The sequence below is a fragment of the Silene latifolia genome, chromosome X, assembly GCF_048544455.1.
Source record: "Silene latifolia isolate original U9 population chromosome X, ASM4854445v1, whole genome shotgun sequence".
In the NCBI taxonomy this organism is placed as follows: Eukaryota; Viridiplantae; Streptophyta; class Magnoliopsida; order Caryophyllales; family Caryophyllaceae; genus Silene; species Silene latifolia.
The window spans coordinates 9,952,518-9,976,689 of NC_133537.1; the positions used below are offsets into that span (position 1 = coordinate 9,952,518).

The following is a 24,172-nucleotide window of genomic DNA, read 5'->3' on the forward strand; positions in this document are numbered from 1 at the left end:
TAAATAGTTTTTTTTAGTAAATTATCGCATTTGTAAGTTGTAACTAGTTCGAATAATTATATATAATTTCAACTAATTCATACTCCATATACTTATATTGAAGAACTAAACTAAAGAGAAATTAGACAATAAAGTTTCTCAATTAAATTAAATTTACTAAATTAAGACATGAATTATTTAAGAATATGTTAATTTGACTAAACTTAATATACATGCCAACATAAATTAACACCTCATTTGTACAAATTTAGCAAATTAACAACTCTCAACTAAAACATTCTCAGTAAATCACACGTAGATTATTAAAAATTAAATAAGTTATCCTTTCTGTTTTATATAAGCTTCAATTTCATCATCCCCTTTTTTTTCTCAATCTCATACACATATCTCCTCCTTCCAACTTCATTCTCTCCTATTCATTGAGAAAATAGAGGAAAGTTAAAAAAACAGAAGTATTCCGATAATTTCATCAGAAAAAACTGCAAATCTAACGCAGTGGAAATCTCACCACCATTACCCCAAAAACCAATCACAAAAAACAACATTTTATCATCAATGAACAATATTATTGTCGCTAACGCAATCAATAATACCAACACCAAACCGATAAATAATAATAATAATAATAATAACAATCATCATAGAATAAGCAACGGTACGCAAGCGTGCGCTGCGTGCAAATATCAACGTCGAAAATGCGCCCCGGATTGCGTGTTAGCGCCTTATTTCCCTCATGATCGCCAAGTACAATTCCTAAATGCTCATAAATTATTCGGCGTTAGTAACATTACTAAAATCATTCGCAACCTTAAGGTGCCCGATAAAGACATAGCCATGCATACTATAATGTTTCAATCAGATGCACGGGCTAAGGATCCCGTAGGAGGGTGTTATAGGATCATTCGAGATTTACATTACCAAATCGAGTTTTGTAAAGCCGAATTAGATCTTGTATTCCAACAATTAGCTATTTGCAAAGCGCAAGCGTATCAACAACAACAACAACAACAACAAAGTCAAATGTTGCATATTAACCCTCAAGTCCTTGTTCCTCCTCTATCACACCCCATATTACAGGGTGTAGTCGAGGAAGAAGGTAACAACAACAACAACAATAACAATAATTGCGACAATAATAATAATAATGATGATAATGATAACAACAACAACGAGTATTACCGTCATTATCATGAGACGCTAATGCGATGCTATTATGAGGGTTACGGACAAGGAGGAGTTCAATATGTGGAAGAGAACAATGAAAACGATCAATTCTCATGGGCCCCACACGATGATAATAATAGCAACAGCCATGGTGAATGTTTCATTGTTAAGCAAGATTTTGCAAGTGAGTGTGATGGTTTACCGATGAAACTCATGAGGCTTGACTCGGGTGACACGTCTCCATATGACATTTCCGATCATGTTGATGTTACTTGTGGTTCAATTCATAGCGAAGAGCTCAAGTTCGGATCTGAACCAGAACCAGCAACACAACTCAGGTTTGTAAGAATATAACAAAAACGAGAGCGAGTTTTATTATTATGTACTTATTACATTCATTACTTCCTCCATTCAACTCCACTCTACCTATTTCCCTTTCGTACACTATTCACATTTGTGTGTTCAATTTCGATTTTCTCTCGATACGTAAGTGGAAATATATTCATGTGGGATCTTGTTTGATTCGTCTTTACGAGTATATTAAAAATATCTAACTTTTATATTTTTTGCAAATACGTAGCTAACGATATTTAACGCGTAAAACACGCGTTGACAAACGTGAAAAAAGAAAGTGGTAGAGTGGAGTTGAATGGAGGAAGTATTATTTAATAAAATCATTAAATCTTATTATCTTATATTAATATAAAATCGGGTTTTCTATCCTATGCCCAATGGGCATAGGTTAAGAAAGCAAAAATAGAAAGATTTAAATGTTTTTCTTAGGAAAAAAGTAAAAGTAATTGTATATTACAATTTCCCATAAAAACATCATTAAATTCTTTCTTTTTTTGACTTTCTTAACCTATGCCCAGTGGGCATAGGTTAGAAAAACTCATATAAAATATACATCTAAGTATAGTGTTACAATCTTCTATACCATCAAATAATACGTAGAACTAATTTTCCAATTCTAAAAGTCCATTCCATTACAAGTCTTTTATGGTTGGACAGTTTTACATACAACTTCGTTATTATTTCAAAGCGGTATTATTATGTAAAACGGTTTATATTAATATTAAATTATTTGTATTTCTTTTTTTTTTTACAGGGAAGAGATCGTGCTAAAGGAGAACAATATCATAATAGGAAATTAGGATGATTTATTGAACGTGATTTCAAAAACCCAGCTAACTTTTCCAGCTTCACAAGTTAAGCATTAAATATTGGCATAACTTTTGGATACATTCTTGTGTAGGTAGAGAATTTATTTAGATGGTAATTGTAATGAGCAATAGTTTAACAAACAAATTCATAACAGAAATACAAATTACGCCACGCCGGTGCCCTATAAGTGTTCAAAAATCTACAACAACGACAAACGAACAAATATTCTTTTCTAGTTTTTGGATTTTTTTTTTTTTTTTTATGTTGACTAGAGATATTCCTTACCGACAGTCGGACCAATTTCATTCGGTATAGAGGATACTGAAGGTAACTTAGTAGATAGACCCCTCTCAATTTTGGTTTTGTTCATTCGCAGGAGTCGAATCGAAGCCTTAACAATTTGGTGTAAGATATTGGAATTTTGGTCACTCATACCAACCAACTTTGATAAAAGCCATGCATTCTTTCATACCATAAACCATATCGTCTTCAAAAGTTACCAATGCACCGGTAGTCAATCGTGCATTCGTGACCATGTTGTCCCGATTGCCCATGGGTCGTGATGTCTCGAATCGGGGTGTTAACGTGCCGAGCCGAGCCCGAGCTTGACCTTGCTCGGCTTGTGCTCACGAAATAAAACTCAAGTTCGAGCCGATCTTGAGCTTACCTGAGCTTGAAAAAAACATGCTCGCTATCAAGCTTGCGAGTTTTAACGCGAGTTCGAGCCAAACTTGAGCTCAACTCAAGCATATATAAAATTGTTGAATTTTTGTTTTTTTTAATCAATATTTCAATAACAAGACTTGAAGGCTTTATATGCAAATATTGGAAAACCAATGAGACATTTTTTATATGTGTGATACAAATATATAATCATGACAACAATTTTTATAAAATATGAGTAATATTTATTTAATTACACAAGTTCGAGCTGCTCACGAGCTTTTCGAGCAGTGCCAACGTTAGCTTGACTTAACTCATTAAGTTTTCGAGCCGATCCCGTCCCGAGCTCGAGTTGCTCACTAACTGTCTCGTCTCATTAATACTCCTAATTCCGATTGCCATGGGCCACAGGCCACGACCCAAGTTCCAAGCATAGTTGTAGCAGTTGAAATAAACTATTTTTGATATGATGGGTCTTAGTTCCAATAATTTCCTCCTTGTCCGCATTTGTAACAAAAAAATGTAATAAAAGGATTTGATTTGACTGCCAAAATACGTTCAATCCACATTATAAAAAAAAAAATAACTTTTTTTTTTTTTTTTTTTTTTTTTTTTTGGTGCCAAAAAACCCCCTTTTCTAACGTTAAGAAAATTTCACCTTTAACAAGATTAGGAAATTATTAGCCATCATTTGACCAAAAAGGAATTAAATCATGTCAATAAGATCAAAGAGATTGCTGTCTTTAAGTTTCTTTGATTGATGACAATCCCTAAGATAACATCGTCAAAGTAGAATATATTGCTCCCTAACAACTTCATACGTTTTTCTTAACATGGGAAATCGAAACTATATTAATAACAATAACAATGAGTCTTCTGTAAGACGGTTTGATGTCAATATCGTCTAAAACGGAGCCTAACTATCTTGAGTATAGGCCTATAAGCTATAAGCCTATAGCCCTTGAATCTTAACTAGTTACCAAACGTATATGCTACAGGTATTTGTGTATTAAGGGTGGTAAGGATGCATAATTTTCATCATCTCGGTACAATAAAAAAATAAATGAAAAAATACCGATATTTCTAATACTTTTTTTCGTATTTCGTATACATACTAGCATAGAATCTTTCAGAGCTGGACGGAGTATATACAAACCTTTTCTTTTGGACCTAAATCACGGAAACTAAACTGAATGCAACTGGTCGACAAAAATAAGATAAACTAAACTAAAGTAAGCCGAATTTAAATCGAAAAGAACATGCATGCTCTAAACAGTAAACACCAGACGATGATCATCAAAAACCAAGCAAAAATGTAAATCCGTGACATGAACAATAATTCTCTGATCAATTTCTTTGAAACGTATACACTATTTGTAATCAATCATATGATTAATGAAGAATATATAAAAACAATTAATTTCCCACTTCTCCCAAACAATAATCATACTTAAAGACCGCCTTAAACTTAAACCGTCTTTTAAGTAAAACCTACTACTAAACAATTTACCTTCAAAAAACCCCAAGAATTACAAAATACTAAATTGGAATTTCCCAATCATTCAAAATAATAAAGAAATGAACATTACAATTTTCATTAACAATTTCAACACTAAACTTCCCATTATTTTTACTACCATGAATCTTAATAACACCACAATTAACTTTTAATCCAACATTCTTAACATTAACCTTGTCACCAATTTTTACTGCCAACTTTGCATCAATTTTCACCAACAAATTCATAACTCTACCATTCTTTTTCTTCATATCATTTTGTAATTTCCCAAATAATGCATCATCAATAGTAACATTGTTGGTAATTGTGGTAAATAACATGGTATTGTTCTTAACATCGTGGATAAATGAAGGAAATTTACCTTGACCAATTACAATATTTTGATGAGTAATTAAGGTTAATTTGATGGGGCTATAGTAAAATTTAATTTTACCATTTGGGTTTGTTGTGGTTAAGGAAAGGTTGAATTTGGTGTTTGCATTGAATTGGGTAGGTGAAGTAAGGTTGAATTGTGCAATTTTAAATGATGAGAGGGTGAATGACGGTGGTTTTGGGTTGTAGACGAAGTAAAACACGGCGGCGGTGACGGCGGCGAGGAGTAGGAAGGCAATGGTAATGAGAATGACCCATAAAATGGTTAAGAAAAAACATTTGCATGTGCAACATTGGCGGCGGCGGCGACGAGGGTGGCGGTCGAGGTCGTCGCGGTGGGTCGGTAGTGGTCGAGGGCGGTAGCGTGGGACGGGAGCGAATTGTTGGTTTTTGTAAGGTGGAGGTTTAAGTGGTGGGGTGGCGGTGGCGATTGTCGTGGTGGTTTTCGTGGTGGCGGCCGTGGCGGGTTTTGTGGTGGGGATGGTGGGTGGTTTTTTAGTGGTAGGATGAACTTTCTCACTAGTGTTCATTGTGAGTTTTGTGAGTTGTGAAATATGAGTTGTGAGATGTGTGAGTTTATGATCCAAGTGTGTTGAATTTATGATTATGGGGTGTGTGTTTTTCTCGTAGTTATTACGTGAGACGGTCTTATATCCTCAGTTATCCCATTATATAAAAAGAAAACTTGTTTATTACTCTCATGTAGTATATGAATAATTTTCTTATAAAATGGACCGTTTAATAGTGTGAAACCGTCTTATTCTATAATTCGTGTTGCATTTTCTGACGTTTCTTTTTTTTTTTGGGGGGGGGGTTAAATGAATGGGTTGGGTTATGGTAGGAAAGAGAGCACAAATGGAAGATGATTGGGATATGAATTTGATTGAGTTATGGTTACAAAGAGAGCAAATATTTGAGATTACTACTAAAAAGGGAAATAATTTGACAATTATGGGATAGAGTAGAAAAATGAATGAGAATATCACTTCAAATGGAAATGTTTAATTAGCTTTTAGGTGTCTTTTTTTGTAAGAGTTGATTTTATTGAAGATGTTATTAGTCCATAAATTAAGTAATTTATGCGTGTGGATTAGGTAGGAGTTAATGAGGATTATAACCTTTTTGCTTATTTTACGGTCTAGTCAAAAGATTCGAGGTATTTGGTCTTAAATGTCAGCCTTACGAACCATTGATATAAACCTAGGTTCCAAAATGATCTGCTTGGGGTCGACTAACAAGAATTATTATATCGAGAAATTTTATTGTATACGATTCTTTTTGCATCATCTAATTCCGATAGAAAGGTGTGTTTTTTGGATGGATACCAACATTACAATTGGAGAGTGTTGACACTTTGAAGACTAATTTTGGACAACAATTTCACCATCTCATTTCTTGATCCACACTGTCTATTAGCTGGATATGCCATACTTGACATTGAGTTCTCAAGTAGTCTCTCTAAACGTCTCATGTACTCACTCAAGGTCAATTTCGTAAATATAGATTACGAAATGGTTGATATTATAATGCCGTCTTAACGAAGATTTATCGCAACATTCTTTTATTTCCATCTGTATTTTAATCGAGTGTGAGAGATGTCTTAAGTTAAGACGAACTTAAACGAGAATGGATGGATGATATTGTAAATGAGATTACTTTAGATATTTTAATTTTAATTTAGGGTGTTTAATGTACAAAATAGAGATTAACAGTAAACCAAAATCACATCAAATCATAGTTTATGATTTAGTGCAATAATTTTGTTTTAGAAAGTGGGGAAGTTGGAATTTTAGTTTCAAAACGCGTGATTTGGTGTATCATTATTACTATTTGATTTGATATTTTGCTATTTATAAACCATATAGCAAATATCAAATCCTGCTATTAATTACTCTAGTATTTTGTTTCTATACATGGTTAGATACAACAATATTTGTAAGTTATAGGTCTAAATTGATTTTCTTCAAGTGGGTGTAAGGTGTTCAAATAATTCAAGTGTATAGTGCCCTGATCACGTGTTTACTTTTGTGTAAAATAGTTCTCACAAGGAAAAAAAAAAAAAAAAGTAAACAAATAATTGGGACAAAGGAAATATGTAAAATGAACTAGATAGACTAATTGTGTCTTCGGTTTCAAAGTTCATGTCACTCTATCCTATGAAGATTTTAATGACGGAAAATCATAGTCCATATAAACAGCGTTCCCTCCGTCTCAGTCATTTGTGATTAGGAGTTAGGACTGTGTGTATAGATGCATGACTGTATAATTTCGTGAAGAATTGCAAGGACTATTGAGCAGGGGTGAACCATTTCTTAACTGCAAACTAAACAAATACTAGCAGCAAACCAGGATCTTTTGAATCAAGGACCTCCAGGCTCCAGATGTAAGACCTCAACATCAATTAAGCAGCTATCTTTGCGGCTGGCTATGCCTCCACAGGTGCATGAAAATGGATACACTTACTGACAGCGTCCATTTTCATGCACCTGCAGTCTCAGGGTCGCAGCTCTCAGGCATGCAAAGATGGTTTCCATGCTTTCTGTCTTCAAGGAAGCATTTTGAGCTCAACACGTTACTATTCGCTCAAGTAAAAAAGAATCTTTCGTGTATACTCCTGGGGCAAATTACTCATTACAGGCACGAGTCGGAAGATTAAGAGGGGTCAGGCGTGAGGAGCGTCAGGCCAGTCCTATGGGTTCCTATCTACCAAGAGTCAAGCAGTTCGGTCAGTCTGTGATTCAACAATCTATAAGAATAATATGGTTCATGAATCATCATGAATCAGACAACACAAATTTCAAACAAACACAAGTATACAGCATGTTACCTTTGTGTAAATAATGAAAAGGAGATTAGATCTACTTCAAAGGGGCACAAAAACTACAGCACACTGAACATCTAAGCACATTCTCGGGTCATGAATACTCGCATAAACTAGGCCTGTCCTTCCAGCATCATATTAACGTTTTTGCCCCTTCACAAATGAGAAGATATCCCTCTCCCTAATAGTAAAAACCAATCCATCAAAACACCCAAAGTACGCCAGATGAATGTTCAGAGAGGTGCAAAAAGATAACTCGTGTTGCATACCAATCAGTAATCACAAAGCCTCAGAGCACAGAAGTAACTAAAATACCAACCCTAGGTTCCTAATCAGGAGCTGATCGGTTTGCCTGGTCTACTAATCACGAAGCCTTTGAGCACAAACCTAACTAAAATAACTACCTGAGGCTCTTACTCAGAGCCCAAAATAACTAAAAACCCGTTTTAAGTTCCTACTATCTAACACGAAGCTTAAAACATGAAAGTTAGCAACAATACCCAAACCCTATCTAACAGTAGAAAATTACTTGCAGAAATTCAGAAAGTATGAAAAGAGTATTATTTTATCAATCTACGTCAGTCTATGACTGTTTCACAACACAAGTAGTGCAGCCAATTGAGTGAGTCGTTTTAGTCCTGTAAGTTCCGCTTACAGACAGACAGAACAACTTCCCATGGGAGGTCGACGACCGACTACCTACATTACAAGATTGTTACCAAAATCATGTCGCACACTGGAATTTAACAAAGCCCTAATCCGAAAATAATTTAGAGTCAACTAACATGAATCATTATTCAAAACCGTTTTACGCATAAATCAACCTAAGCTCTACCTAAACAAAGAGCAATCCGAAATCTGTCAAAAATCATAAACCACAAGAAGTAACTCAATTCAGCTAAATTACCAGCTTGAAATCAGGTACACAAAACCCTAATTTTGAAATCATACAATTAAAACACAACGATCAAATAATTACAGCATAACATAAACCACAAATACACAAAAAGATAACATAATTAACTTAATCACAAATCATCATCTTTCGTGGATAACGCAATTAATTAATTTCAACATAATACTCTTGCAAACATATACAAAACCCTGATCCAAAACCATCCAATTCATCAACATAACACTAAATTACTCAAACCAAAAGTCAATTAAACCCTAAATTACACAAAACCCTAACGCAATGAATCAATCAATTATCATCATCTTTCGTCGAAACACCGTATTTCTCCTGCAATTTAGTAATCTCCTCTTCCTTCTTTTTATGATCAAACTTCTTATTCATCTTAGTAGGCTGATAATACAACACAATTAGATACCGATTTGCGACATTAAAACCCGACAAATGATCAACAGCGGTTTTCGCATCGTAGATATCCTCGTACACAACAAACGCAGTACCCCGAGAATCCTTATTTGACCCGACCCGAATTTGGCGAATTGCTCCGTATTTTCCGAAAATATCGTACATTTCTTCGCTTGTTATGTTGAATGGAAGATTTCGCACGTAGAGTACGCGGTTTACTTCTGGTGGTAGTCGCGTGTTTGCCTTGCGAAGACTGATCGACATTGTTGTTGATTTGGGGAAAACTGGAAATTGGAAATTGATTTAGGTTTTATGTTTTTGGAGGGAGAAGTGTATTTATAGTGGAGAGGACTGAGGAATAAGGCGGTGTATGTGGAGTTTTTTTTTTTTTTTTTTTTTTTTTTTTTTTTTTTTTTTTTTGAATTAAGAAATAAATTCGATTTTGATTCGAAATTTGAATTTAGATTAGTTAATCGATTCACTCGGGTCGGGTTAAGGTGGGTTGAGATGTTGAGATATATTGTTTGTGGGTTTTGGTGCGATTATATTATCTGGGTTTATTTTAAGGTAAAATGGTTGATTGTTCTCCTTACCAGATTATTGGATAAATTTAATTGAGTATAAGCTATACTTCTTGTAAAATAAGTTCGACTTTTGTAATCCATTTACTTGGTCAGGTTAATGTGGATTGAGTCATGTCATGTTCAGGTTCTATCGTGCCTATTTCATCCCGGGTGGGTTTAAGGTACAATAGTAGAGTTTAGGTTTGGTCAATATTTGTTATTGAGGTTGATTGTGTATTAAGTTTGTTTTTGATTACATTAATTCAGACTTTGGTGCGAATAGGAAATTTAGAGGGTGTAATTGATCTACTTAATCGAGTTAAGGTAGGTGAGTCATGTTTCGTTCACGTTTTATTCTGCCTATTTTATCCGAGGTTGTTTTAAGCTAAATAGAATTGGGTTTAATTTAGGTCATTACTAGATTATATCCCTATTCGATGTAATTGTCTTATTCAAGTTCCGAACTTGAAATAGTGAGGTTAAAACATCAAGTTGTTTAACATTTTATTTTCATAGTTGGATCACTATCGGATAACAGGTCAACTCAGATCCCAACTCGACAAGGTGAAGAAAAATTATGAGCATTGTAAAATAACAAGCTATGACTAAGTATTAAGATAGGTAATAATACATAGAAATAATCAGAAATTGTAGCACAATTTTACAAGTTGATTGGAGATAGAAAAGAGTGAAATATGGAGTATTTGAGAAGAGGGTTTAGATAGAGCCAATGTTTTTAAGGCCAAGTACAACACCAACACCAATAATATGGCCAACAACACCACAAGCAAGGGTGTCAGCAAGAGTGAACCCAGCCGGGTCACCCGTTTGTAGACCCGAGTCCCTTGCTTCCAATCTAAGCCCTGCTGTTGCTTTCCTGTTTGCTGATGGAGCTAACCCGAATCGTCCAGCGAATAGCATCAAGCTTGTTGAAGTCACCATTATCTATCAATTAACCAAACCATATTATTACCATTAGTTAGTATCTTTGTATATTGCTTGAGCGTTGAGTATCATCAGTCATAACTTTACGTTTATCATATTTGCATGAATTATGAAACATAAGTCTTACCAAGTTTGTAGGTGAACCAATGAAATCACATCGTGCTCCCAAACCTCCCTTTCCTTTTCCTTTTACTGGCAAACTTGCCACCTACAAATTTAACGAGCAATTTACTGAATAATGTTGGAGAATTAAGTTATGGAATTACACCATTTTGTCATTGCCTAAAAAGGATCTACAATGTACACAGATTCTTGTCTTGTTCACAATAGGCATATCAATCCGTCTAAAACATAAAACGGGTTAAATAGATTGATGAGACAAAAAGTAGAATGTATAGGGAATGCCAATAAATTTGTCTCATCTATCTACCTATATCATGTTAGATTATTATTGTTAGGCTACAACATTAAACCTCGTTAAAGAATTAGCAACAAAATTAATGACTATACAATATACACTACAAAATATTTGGATTAACGTAACAAATGGGAGATCCGATGCAAATTTCATATTGGATCATTCAGAAACAGCCTCTTTGTGTTAGACACAAGGATAAGGCTGCGTACATTTGACCCTCGGACCTCACAATTTGCGGGAGTTGTCGAGGTACTGGGACAATGTTGTTGTTACGTAACAAATAGAGAAGAATAAGGAAGACATGAAGTTGAGAAACAAACCAAGGATTTGGAAGGCAAAGGAGCAAATTGAGGTTTAAGGCCATTGAATTGTGGGAGTGAAGTCATCACAACTGATGCCATTCTTGGTTGATGTGTTTGTTGACACTACTTTGCTAATGAATTATTTTACTTGGGAAAATTTGATGTATATTATTTGGTGGACAACAATTATGGAGATTTAAAAGTGAAGAATATTGGAGCATTTGATGATAGCCACATAACTTGTGTATTAGATACTCTATGCATACATGTTGCTTATATGGCAATGCATTATTGGATATCACTACTAAGATAAGATCTTCAATGGATAAATAAAAAATAATAATTTCATTTTTTTTCTTCATGTTTCCTAAATTATCATACATGTATGATGTATGAATGGCTTAAATTCGACATAAAACTAACCGAGTCATGGTTAAAAATGAAATGAGTACCAATTTGTGTTAAACCACTATAGCACAATCAATAATAAGTGCAGTAAAATACACACAGGAAAAAACTCGTGTCAATTAACTTAGTGATAAATTCTCTCTTAATAATTTAGCGAGAATTCATCTCCTAAAAAACCTACAACAATAACAACAACATCAGAGCCTTAATCCCAAAATGATTTGGGGTCGGCTGACATGAATCATCCTTTCGAATCGTCCATGGGTGAACGCACGCCTCAAAATGCAAGGAGACGCCCCAACGATGTTCAAATTCCGATTCATGTCCATAAAATGTGATTTTAAGTTTTTATGCTGGCTGCCACAGACCTACCGCAACCCTCCTCCTTTATCCGGGCTTGGGACCAGCAGTGAATGCCCGAAAACACTCACAGGCGGAGTTCTCCAAACAACATTTACCGTCAAAGAAAGACAGCCAACCGTAATAATTCTTGACTTTATGACAGTAAAACTAACAAATAAAGTCATTGAATTGAATGGTGTTGTACTCACAAGGTTTGCTACTCGCAGCATCAAAAACTAGGGTCTTTGCACCAAGAATTAGTGTCAATGATTCTAGTCTCGATTTCGGAATTTCAAGTTCTAACGGCAAGTCTCGCCAGAGTCACCAGGGTACTGAAAATTTGCAATGTAGGTTTAACACAGCAGACGTGAAAGAAATTAAGTACATCGTAGTAAAAAGTCTGTCCAAGTACAATCACCGGTCGACTCGTATACTTGCTTATAGTTCGTTCTCAACGAAAATATATATTGAGACGTACAAACTACGGGAAACTGGACATCTTTTCATACAAAAATGATCTGCTATAGCCACGACCACCCCTTTAGACACCACCACAAACCTAAGCCACAACCGGACACGACAACACCCGCAACCTTTCTAACAGAACCCATGGTTCCTGTATCAGGAAGATACAAACGAACTCTTCAACCTTCAAAATAGACCGTCCTTTTCCCGTGGACTCTTTACAAGTGTCGATTGTGTTAAATACATTCTACCCCCCTTCTCGAGGAGGAGCACCACTACACGTAGTTTACACGTCAACAAAGCTAAATACATCCATCTAGTCATCCTTGGAAGAGCTAGAATACTCGGTTCCATTTTCATTTGATGTCACTTGGGAAGAACCGCTTGAGGAAGCGTCATTGTAGTTCATCCCACCTCCGAAGTTATTTTCTGAAAAGGGAGGAGGATTCGTTTGACCACCAGCGGTAGCTGGTACATTTCCTTGGGCAGCTAATCGACTCAACATATTCATAATGGTTGGCACAAATCTGGCTGATAATGATAAAAGTCCCGGAAGCTGTAACCAGAAGGTCAATACTTAGGCAACCCGAACAATTATGGTAAGGAAAAGCAAACTACAGGAGATTACGGCAAAAATGGTGTTATGCTTGACCATTAGATCAAATTGCGAACCAAAAGCTAACTTAAAAAGCATGACTATAATACGAAAACATTGTGGTAAGCTTGAAAAGATACTCACAATGCCATTACTGAATTCATTAGAAACATCCATCTGCACCCACAACGCTTTGCTTACTAGATACCCGACAAAGAGGACGCAGAGATAAAGAGGATTCCTGAAATAAGATAGCAATGCTAATAACATCAACATAAAGCAAAACAAGAGGCAACAGAAATTAAAAACCAGAGAGAAATATTGTACCTCAAAAGTGTCATAAACTCGTTAAAACCCAAAATGATCATGGCGGCAATCGCCCATGGAGGTGGCAACCAATTATTGTTACGCCTGCTGGCTTCCTGAGAAATCAAAGACACACCAAGTTAAGTAGGTTAGTGCATCTTCCAATCTTCCATATAATGATCTAATGCTAAGCGGGACCGGTCATATCTGAAGGACTAATATAAAATTGTTACTGAAGTATAAAGCCCGAGGAAAAGAGGCTACCTGAGCAGCCATGGCTTGGCTAACGGTATATTCCGTCTCCATCTGGAACTGCCTCCACAATGATTTGCATTGCACTGGCGTTATTAATGTCTTCGATGATGGTACCTGCACAGAAAAACACAACAAAGCTTTTACAGAATGTTCTTATACTCAACAGCCTAAATGGTTCTATTCTTCTTCTTCTTTACAATCCAGTATATTGAGGATACGAGATTATAAATATCTTATTTTAAGTACTAAGCAAATGATTAGCCCAATTAATCCAACTGCTTAGAGCATTTTTAAACAACTCTAAAAAATTAAGTCGGACAGTACACAACAATGACTTGTTCATATGATTTACAGATTCAGATTTACCATGCATGCCGAAGTTTAATAAAATTTCGTTTGGTGAGTTACCAGTTACCACAAAGAAATAAGAAAAAAAAAAAAAAAAAAAAAAAAAAAAGATTAAGAGAACCCACCTTCTCCCAGGTGCTTGATGCCAAGGGATCAGTTAAAGTCAAACCCCTATCACTACTCGTACTACTTTTGTTTTCGACCAATGCAAGGGTCAACGTTTTGCCAATATCATCTTGTTCATCATCCAGCCGAATGGCAGACAGAACCGCGAGTAATTTGAGAGACTGCAAAAGCAAAAAGTATAAATTTTGCAAGAACAAATAAAGAACTGAATCATAATATATTTAATTCAGCTTCGTAACCGCACCTCCGAACGAGCGAACTTTGTAATTGCTTTAAGATCTTCCTTCCCAGTCCAAACACGTGGCATAGAGTCAGAATCATGGCTGAACAATGTCGTAAATCTACAAGAAAAAGTCCACAGTCAGTGCCCTGAAGAATGGTATTTAATCTCGGTTTGAGACTTGATATCGGAATTCTTACCTATCTTTCATACGGATCAAGACCTTTCCTGCTTCTTCTTTGGCCTTAGCCTCAACCACGCCTCTAGCGTAGTTCTGTAGCTGTGCTAACATTTTATTTCTGGTTTGCTCATCCAATTTAAATCCCGACAAGTCACTAGCAAGTCCAGAAACTGCTGTTTGAGTCTCACGTTTAAGAAGATTCCTTATTGATGGCCATGTTTCATTATTTGCACTATCTAGTAGTGCCTCAATCGGCCCTGAAAGAGCCTCATTTAATTTCGCCTGCAAAGGTATTACATCATCAGTAAGATATGTATTAAATATCGGGTCTTACCCAATGTACTGGCGTTACGTAAAGGATTTTCAGCTTACCACAGCGATAACTAACTTTTCATTAAGAGCTTCCAAAGCTCATGTTTGACGGGAAGGGCAAATATCTAACATCTTGACACGTACATGACCGGTATAAGGTTTAGTACTACCAATCGTAGACCGATTACATGACCGGTATAAGGTTTAGTACTACCAATCGTAGACCGATTACATGACCGGTATAAGGTTTAGTACTACCAATCGTAGACCGATACAACTTACATGAGTATATGGCCATACAAAAGGCAGATGTGAAAAACCACGACACAGAATGTGCCACAGTGCCATAGCACCCTACCGCGATTTATCACCATTCAATTAAAAAGTAATGTAGCCTGTGTCTTCACTTACAGACAGAATCACTTGAATAGAATAGTAAATTTAAAGCATTTTTCATTGTAAAATAAGCATCTCAACACTAAAGCTGATGCACATGCAATGAGCCAATGACCTTTGACATAAATAGGTAAATAAATATCTAAGGTATTCTACAGTGGCACAACCCTTAAACAAAGAGTGCGAATTTTCCCCAACATACCACGTGGCTCGGTATTAAAGAGAAACTCAGATAATTTGCTAACACACGAGTTAACATAAATCAACTTTCAAAAGGGAATCCAGGTAGATGACAAAACAGAAAAGAGTCGAGCAGCATGATCAGTGAGGACTAAAATTAACAGTAGGAGTCTGAGGTTGAAGGAGCACAGCGAATGGTCCATACTCCTGAGTCATACTCTAGAGACGCTATCTGCAATTTTCCTAGTGCTAGTTAGACTCAGGAGACTTGGAGAACAGAAAAGGTCCCTAGAGGTAGAGGAAGACCGAGACAGACATGGTTGAGAGTGATAGAGCACGATATGAGATTTCTGGGGCTTGAGGAAAGTATGGTGACGGAGAGGGCACAATGGAGGGAAAGGATACATGTGGATTTTTAGTATTTGATGTTTTTTGATATATTTAGTGTTTTTATTTAATTTAGAAAAAATTAAATTATTTGTTCTTCTCTCCTTTATTACACTTTTTTACCAACCACTATCTTATATATTTTACTTGGTTTACTTTTAAGGCATTCCGGATCCTTAATTCTATTTCGGTTTTCAAAATCGTTTTAATCTTTTCTCTCGATTTAAATTTTAAGTTTTTATAAAAGAAATCCGGAATTCGATTTTAAAACCTCTAAGTTTACCTTGACTTTCCATTACATTTTCGCTCTCCCTTTTGTTTTTCATTTTCCCTTTTCTATTCGCATTTTGAGGTGTGCGTTCTCCCATGGACGGTTCTAAAGAATGATGCATGTCAACCGACCCCAAATCATTTTGGGATTAAGGCTCTGATGTTGTTGTTGTTGTTGTTGCTAGTTAGAAATTAAGCATGAGTGACGGGATATAATAAGAACCTCTTTTATGCATCATTTTGAGGAGTTGGCGACTATCTATCTAAATACTACTGATTCTTTTCTCCAACAAAGTAATGCCCACTTTATCTATAAAGATAAACTGAAAATCTACGTTTCAACAAAGAAAGTAGAGTAGCAAAGCTGGTGAAATAACTTTTACCATCACAAATAACATAACGTTCATCATTCAGACAGAAAGAAAAAGACCGGAAAATTAAGTTTAGCATGGTTAGCCTACAATTACATACCTCGTAACGGGATGTAAGTTCGCCCAACTTGGAAGCACGGACAGAGTCGATATGTTCATCTAAATCACGGACAAGCTTGGACCTTGCTTTAGAAGTATCCCAATTTGCTTGCTCAACCATAGAATCTGTGTAAGACAAGGAAGTATTGAAGCTGTGGACCAATGAGTGTTATAAATTGATGGAAATTTTGAGTCCACTAGATAAATTCCATTGAACAGTTCTGTTTTCAAGGGATATATCTGAACACAGTAGTAGACAACAGTTGTCCTTGAAACAGAAAATTCCAACTAAAAAGGTACATACTGCGATACTGACACCCAATGAGACGCTTCTCAAACAGTGACTTTTATAAGACAATCACCAGACAAATTTTTTAGCGATATTGGAATGCACCAGAGTTTGATCATGTTAAAGAAAAAAGCACAAATACATGCCTCAAAATAACCCTCATTCTGACCCCTACACCTATTCATGAATAGAGAAGATGCTCTACATCACTGGACTTTAGAGGATCAAAGAACACAATATAGAAAAGCTTTCATCTATGGATTGGTCATAACTCATAAGGATAAGAAATACCTGCACAACCCTTGTCAAAGACATCCAATGCAGACTGTTTGCATCTGCAGGCTGCATCAGAAAACCCTTCACCAGCATTCAAAGCTTTTTCCAATGCTTCTTTGAACTTTTCAAATGCTTCAGAACGTAGATGGCCCAGTATCGAGTGGAAGGCAGGTTGAACAAGCTATACGACAGATTAAAAAGTCACGAAGAGAATAAGCCATAAACAGCAAGAAATAGTCAGCAACAACAATCACAGAGAGAAGCGAGTCTGAAATTCAAAGTATGAATTTCTTTTGCCAAAGACCCAAAACTTATCCCAATGTAAAAGAACATATAAATGAGATGACACGTAGATACAAGGGCACAGTGCTATGAAGCCTCCATATGATAAACTGAGAATGACTACCTGTAGTAACTTATCTTCCAGATCCTTCCTCTTAGCAGTCCTCACACCCTCGTCAAAATATACAGCCTCCGCATCATACCTGTAAAGAGAAGAAATGTACATGTCACCAAACATAACATAAACAATAGCCACAATCACTGTAAATGTATAGGAGAAGCGCAGAAGGAAAAAACATGAGGAACTAGGTATCTAAACACACTCTTACTAATAACTCTAAGCATTTAAATAAATGAAGAAATCTAAGAATGAATAAGAGATGTTTATAACATCCAGAGAGACAAGTTTCAATATTTGAAAAAGAAATCTAACTTGAACCAGACTCGACATACCCCCACATGACCCAAACAGGCATAAATGTCTGAATCTATTACGGAACATAAGGGCCCTCATCAAAACAACTGGGCATGAGAGGTATCACATAATGAAATATGGTGAGTGCAGGATAATGGTTTGCAGTGAAATTCTTGGGGCTCCTAAATCCAATCAAGCAAACACATACCCATGAGAGGTATCATCCACAATGATTGCTTTTTAACACCAAGTGGTCCTTATTAAAGAGCTTCTTCTGAAAAACCATACATTGATGACCACTACTTATTTAGGAGTACGTAGGTCTTTCGTTAAGCAACCTCGGTTTTTGGGATGGAGAAGTAGAGAATGTGGGTCCCATTTAAATTCTTTGTATTACCTCGCGCGTTTGTGTCAGATACTCAACACTCGGACATTATAGAAAATCGGTCAATTTAATTAAAGAAATTAAAACACGTGAAAATTTCAAACAGTAGGCAAAACTACCACTAGGACATGCAATCCTGTCAAATACTTCCAACGAAGTTGAATAACATAGATTACAACAAAAATATATCATAAACTCTAGAACCATGCAAGGTATAGGGTTAGCTATTACTCGTTCCATCCTATTTACATTGTACCCACTTTACTTTAGTGACTAAATAGTGTCAACTTTAAAATATATATTCTCGCATATACTACGAGAAGCTAATGTTCCAAGTTTGAAAATGGGAACAATTAAAACGGGACAAATGTAGAGTGAAATTGTGAATTGACACTAATAAAATGACATCACAAATAAATCATTTGTGGCTACCACTCACTCAGAGAAACAGCTACTGAGAATTGAACTAAGTTTTCTCCCAAAGCTCGGGACAGGACCAGATTGTGAGGCCTCTTCCAATTGAAGCCAGTCCTACAAATATTAGTAGCACATAAGCAAGCTGACAAAAATTGCCGAGAAACAAAATAGGGCTCTAAGAAGAAAGAATCAAACACAAGTACGTGTCTAAGAGCCGTCTTACCTGGTTTTGTGTAAAATCATTACACTTTTCTTTGGCAATTTCTTCACAGCGAACTGTAGCCACCATGACCTGGAACAATCGTGGTATGAACAATAATTCTACAAGTCACTTGCCTAAGAAATTAATTAAAGCACTAACCTTGTGTGCAGGAAGATCAAGGTCCTTGTTCTCCTTTATAACTTTCCAAATTTGCTGAGCACTAAAGGAGAAACCTGATGCAGGAACAACACCTCTTCGATCTCCAGCAAGCCCACCAGGAGCAATAGAGTGGAAGAATCGCTGCCTCAAATCAGCAACCTTCATCCAAACACAGGAAGTCAAACAAAGTATCTATGCTGAAGCCCCAAGCTGATATGTTAGCTTTAAAGAGCACTTTGCAGCCCTTAGGATACTAAGATCTACAGAAGTTGAACGTAAAATTATCCCGAATGAGAACTTCCCTAAAAGCTAGTGATGACTATTCTTTCAAGAGAAAACTTCCTTAAAAATATTGATGACTATTATCGTAAGATATATCTAGCATATATCAAATATGAACTATTAAGTTCAAGCATATAGCATACCTGTTCTTTAAATAGCTCTTCTTTCTCTTCATAACTTGAAAGAGCAACTACCTCAACCTGCGCAACAGTTGACAGCAAATGTAACAAGGTATCGCTACAATCAATACAGATAGAACTAACTGAACATACCCAGGATTTGTACCATATCTTACATTGAAAAATTCACTAAGGGGAGTGTCCTTGTGTGCTTGCGGCTTAGGAACTGTATCCCATATCTGATGGACAATATCATATAGCGGTCAAATATATCACCAAAAAGAAAGTTTTACAGCCAACATGATGCGGTGTAGCACCAAATAATCACCTTCTGAATATCTTCCCGCAGAACAGGTTCCAAATTTTCCAAAGGTGTCTGTATGAACAAAGAAAGGGTTACAACAGTCAGTGTATTTGAAGGTAAAATTATATCCAAATAATACCCTAATAAGACCATAAGAGAACATACCCTTGTCTTATCTCGTATTACAAACATCAAAGTAGTCTTGCGAGGACTAAACAATCGCATCATGACCTATTCACAAGTAGCAACAAGTATGATCATCATCCAAGTATCCAACCCACTTGGGAGTCCCATGAGTATAAATAAGCAAAAAGGATTTATGGCTCGTAAAAATTGTAAAACAGCAAACAAAAAGAGGAACAAAATATTTACTTGAAATACAGTCTTAAGAAGAGGCTTATTGGCTGCCTGTTCACGTCCTATATCATGACACCACCTACGTGGCAAAAATCATACATCAGAGATAAAGGAAGTCAAAATGGTGAAGAGATTAGTTATAGAGTAATCATCGCTCTTACATGTTTATGAGCACTATATCAGAAACAGCTAGAGCAAAGAGAGCACTTTGCTTTTCAAAAGCAAGATCATCCGAAACACAACCCAACCAAGATATATAAGTAATAGACCTTCAGTTGTTAGATACAGTTGTAAACTGAACGTCGCACAAAAACGTGTCTTCTTTAAGATTATATAAAGACTTCCAACAATTCCAGTAAACTTGACACTAAATTTAAATCCGAGTCCATTAAGATGCTTCCTTGGAATAGGGGCAACGTAAGATTTTTCTCATCATCATTTTTTGTCATGGTTGGGCTTCCTATACATCTTGCTTACAGCAAAAAAAAATCAAAAGCGAAGCCCAAATTCTCCTTCATACCAATTTCTTTAGTGCTAGGAAATTGAATTCTCACATAAACTCCAAGTATCTCATTTTATCGGAAAATTTCACTATACTTCAGATGGAGCCAAAACCTAACAATCAATACACAACACACTGCTCACATTTTCAGTTTCCTTAGAACGATTAACCACCGTCACAGACAAAACCCCCGATAATGAAGATATATACAGCACAAATTTTGACATAAACAGCCCCCTGGAGCGTGAATAGAAGTAACAAAAGTCTCCATCAAACATTGGTCATTGGTGATATCAACCACAGGAGATTTCAATGACAGACCAACTTACAGGGTGGCACATTACTGGCATGGCAACAGACCCAGAAGAGACCAGTGGCTATAGCTTAGAGCCTTAGACTCTTAGAGTCTTAGACCACTCGAACATTTATGCTACAACAAATAAATGACCTTATAGGTCAAAAATTCAAGCCGCAATTTCGACTACTAAAACAAGCTAACAAGTGCAGCTTTCAAGTCAAATGAAGTGCTCAGCACTGCAGTAGCTAGTGATGTACAAGATTTGGGAATCACCTCTCCTCTTTCTCTACCATCAGTACCCTCCAAATCCATTACAAGTGTACAGGGCTCTATCCCAAGACATTTTGCCAGCCAGATTCCCTTGGTGGTTTGTGACCTGGAAAGAGAAGGATACTGTAAAATGGTCCATTGTTTAGTGTTTCATCCTGTTTCTTAGGAAACAGTTGAAGACAGGAAGTAATAAATTACCTTCCTCTGAAGGCATCCATCTCCCTGAAATTTGTTCCAAATAGATGATTCAATAGTGTACTTTTTCCTGCCAAAGCAAAGAACAAACCAACAGAAAACAAGAACATTAGCTTAAGAAATAAAACACTTGCAGTAAATAGAAAGAGAAGCAGCAGAAAACAATTACAACTGTAACACAGTAGCATAACTCCAGAATGGCAGAATTTACAAAACCACAAGACAATGAGAATCAGTACAAACCACTGCTTTGTGGACCCATGATGGAGACTATGGCATACGAAAGCCCACATTCTGCCAATTTTACTCCTTTCAGAAACTTATCAATTCCAGTGACATTGAAATTTCCATCTCCATCAATCAGTTGAGTAGAACAGCATCCATCATCGTTATCTGAGATAATAACATCAAGAACTATACCGGTGACGTCAGAAAACTTGTGACTCTGACGGGCCATGACTGAAAGTTTAAGCTTTTAAAGAACCTAAGTGATAGCAAAAAATAGGTTTTTAAACAAGATACTAGAAATAATCTTCAATTAAACCATAAACAGGATTTCAACCTGGTCTTTTTTCAAAAGCCCAAGTAATTTTTCGTTGAAAAAAATACAGTAGCTCCTGTATCGACACCAACCATTATGAAACAAACCAAACGGCTCAAGAGAAGCACTACCGAATCTACTTCAGAAAACCAGAGTCTTTCTTGAGAAGCATGAGCACCCAAAGATTAACACACGTGTTTCTACAATATTGACTCAACTTCATCACACCCTTTACTAGGGCCATTATTCAAAAGAAATCCTCCATATAGATAGAAGCAAACATAATGATTTAAGAAACTAAAATTATGTTATATATCTACCTGCACAATTGAGTCTCGTGTGGACTCCCATCCTATTATTAGGCAGAAGTTCGGAACCAAATTTAGTAATCTAACCTTACCATCACCACATAGCCGCTGAAACTGGCTTCGAGCAAAGATAAAATGCTAAACACAATATTCATCCTCGTGTTTCGCGTATGTACAGTGATTCCAATCAAAAACATTTGAGCAAGCTTCCACATTTCAACTAAACAACCACCTTTTCTACGTAGCTCAATATCCTATGAGGCTATGATAACACAAGACATATCACTTCCTGCAACCCAGTTATTAACTAAGATAGCGGTCTATAAGCTAACCTCAACTTCAACACACCAGAAAACAACCTCGCTCAGCTATGCAAAATTCCCAAATATCACCCGCAACCATAGAATTACATATTAAGCGATCAAACACCAACAAAGATCAAACTTTTGACTATAACCCGGTTTATTTTCTTCAATTCATAAATTCCTAGCAAAGCTTTCTCAACAACAGTCAAGTACTTAACTTTACTAAGCAACACAAATGTCCTAACATTAACCCAGTACATCAGAGTTCAGTCATCCTAAAACCCAATCATAAAACATAAAACCAGTTTTCTGTACTCTGATCTCAACTTATGATACCGCCTGAAAGAGGCTCCCAAGCCCAAACTAAGCTATTGTACCACAAATTGACGCAAACCATCGAAAACCGAAGTAAAAACACACAACCCAAAGGATCGCAACTACAAAAATCAATTTTTTTCCACATTTTCCTACACATTAGACCAACACTCCCCATTTAGAGAGCTAAATATTCCAAACTAAATGAAACTATCAAACAACATATAATTACAAAATTATGCAACCTCCACCAAGCTAAAACCAAACTAATCAGCAATCCCTAGATCCTCAAATCCCCAAAACAGTATGGACAAAATTTTCACTAGCTAAAAAAAAAAGGATAATTCCCACAATTAAACTATTGCAAACAAACAAACTACCATTAAATTAAACCAAAATTTGGGCAAAAACTAAAGTAAGCAGCAGAATTACAAAATATAATCTAACAGTTGACTGAAATTAGATGAAACTAAAGCTGAAAGCTCGAATTTAATTAAGAAAAAGGAGAAAATAGTGCGTACCCATAATTGATTTAGGGGTGATTGAAAAAACCCTGATCTGATTTAGCTTCTGGAACAGGAACAAGAATCAAAGTTTAAATCTTTTAGGAAGTGAAGAGTTAAAAACGGTGAAAAAGAGACGGTGATCTTTGTACAATGTGGAAAGGGGTTTTTTTGTGTAAGAAAGCTTCTTGTTGAATGTAAATGTTAAGTTAAATTTGGTAGTAGTCGTGTGGTTTGTTCCTAGGAATCGAATTGGGTTTCCACTTTCCAGTTCCCACTCTCTTGGGAATTGCGATTTTGTGGTAGTACGGTAATATAATTGGTGGTATAGTTTACGAGCGTGATTATACTATAAAGTTTATAAACTTTGTTGTATAGAATTTGTGTATATAACTTTTGAAATATTTTATATAAATATTGAGTTGACAAAAATTACAATGCAAGGTAAAAGTAATTACAATGCTTCAATTATAATATTTAAGTTTTATTGTCAAAATATTACTTTAAAACGTTCATATAAATTAAACATAAACTCGGAAAATACAAAATCACTAGTCATAACAGTTGACATTAGCTTTTGCAGTAGATTAGTGAAAATAACGATTTTTGCTTTTTTAATTCCATGTATGAAGGAATGTAGTTTTAATAATTGCGGCTTTTTTTTTGATAAATTGTGTAAGAATCTAAAATCGTCATGATTTTCAAAGGAATTGATTTTTAATGGTAAAAATGCCACACGGGCTGATGGACCTTAACAATATTTTAAGCTAAAGGGCACTTGTGAATTTGACTGTAAGACAATCATTTTTGTAAGTTTTGATTTCTTTACAAAATGTGACTCATTTGTGTGGCTGAACTTTTTCATTGTTCATTTGTTTCACACCTTTCGGCACCGATATCGTTATAGCTAGGAGACAACCTAAAACATACTCCACACA

The 24,172-nt window shown here is 35.9% G+C and overlaps 5 protein-coding genes across 5 annotated transcripts; 1 reads left to right on the top strand and 4 right to left on the bottom strand.

Annotated features, from left to right (window-relative positions):
- Nucleotides 1-510: 510 nt before the first annotated feature.
- On the top strand, nucleotides 511-2,526 carry LOC141621199 (uncharacterized). Its single transcript, XM_074437860.1, has 2 exons — nucleotides 511-1,502; nucleotides 2,273-2,526. Exons 1-2 carry the CDS (start codon nucleotides 556-558, stop codon nucleotides 2,316-2,318), a joined length of 993 nt encoding a protein of 330 aa, XP_074293961.1. The 5' UTR covers nucleotides 511-555; the 3' UTR covers nucleotides 2,319-2,526.
- Nucleotides 2,527-4,520: 1,994 nt separating this feature from the next.
- Nucleotides 4,521-5,450, bottom strand: LOC141621200 (NDR1/HIN1-like protein 13). Its single transcript, XM_074437861.1, has one exon. The coding sequence runs from the start codon at nucleotides 5,410-5,412 to the stop codon at nucleotides 4,531-4,533; it is 882 nt and encodes a 293-aa protein (XP_074293962.1). The 5' UTR covers nucleotides 5,413-5,450; the 3' UTR covers nucleotides 4,521-4,530.
- A 3,220-nt stretch (nucleotides 5,451-8,670) lies between these two features.
- LOC141621201 (splicing factor 3B subunit 6-like protein) lies at nucleotides 8,671-9,357 on the bottom strand. The gene has a single exon (XM_074437862.1). The coding sequence runs from the start codon at nucleotides 9,283-9,285 to the stop codon at nucleotides 8,908-8,910; it is 378 nt and encodes a 125-aa protein (XP_074293963.1). The 5' UTR covers nucleotides 9,286-9,357; the 3' UTR covers nucleotides 8,671-8,907.
- A 792-nt stretch (nucleotides 9,358-10,149) lies between these two features.
- Nucleotides 10,150-11,497, bottom strand: LOC141622794 (photosystem I reaction center subunit psaK, chloroplastic-like). The gene is made up of 3 exons (XM_074438812.1): nucleotides 11,268-11,497; nucleotides 10,657-10,737; nucleotides 10,150-10,529 (listed from the first exon to the last, which is right to left on the bottom strand). The coding sequence occupies exons 1-3, from the start codon at nucleotides 11,346-11,348 to the stop codon at nucleotides 10,302-10,304; spliced, it is 390 nt and encodes a 129-aa protein (XP_074294913.1). The 5' UTR covers nucleotides 11,349-11,497; the 3' UTR covers nucleotides 10,150-10,301.
- An 870-nt stretch (nucleotides 11,498-12,367) lies between these two features.
- LOC141622795 (protein ROOT HAIR DEFECTIVE 3-like) lies at nucleotides 12,368-23,491 on the bottom strand. The gene is made up of 23 exons (XM_074438813.1): nucleotides 23,253-23,491; nucleotides 21,506-21,676; nucleotides 21,266-21,332; nucleotides 21,072-21,173; nucleotides 20,159-20,230; nucleotides 20,013-20,076; nucleotides 19,806-19,871; nucleotides 19,665-19,712; nucleotides 19,513-19,575; nucleotides 19,361-19,417; nucleotides 18,936-19,094; nucleotides 18,798-18,866; nucleotides 18,597-18,688; nucleotides 17,482-17,560; nucleotides 17,091-17,256; nucleotides 16,512-16,636; nucleotides 14,515-14,777; nucleotides 14,339-14,435; nucleotides 14,094-14,255; nucleotides 13,630-13,734; nucleotides 13,387-13,481; nucleotides 13,204-13,300; nucleotides 12,368-13,020 (listed from the first exon to the last, which is right to left on the bottom strand). Exons 1-23 carry the CDS (start codon nucleotides 23,254-23,256, stop codon nucleotides 12,781-12,783), a joined length of 2,463 nt encoding a protein of 820 aa, XP_074294914.1. The 5' UTR covers nucleotides 23,257-23,491; the 3' UTR covers nucleotides 12,368-12,780.
- Between the last annotated feature and the right edge of the window lie 681 nt (nucleotides 23,492-24,172).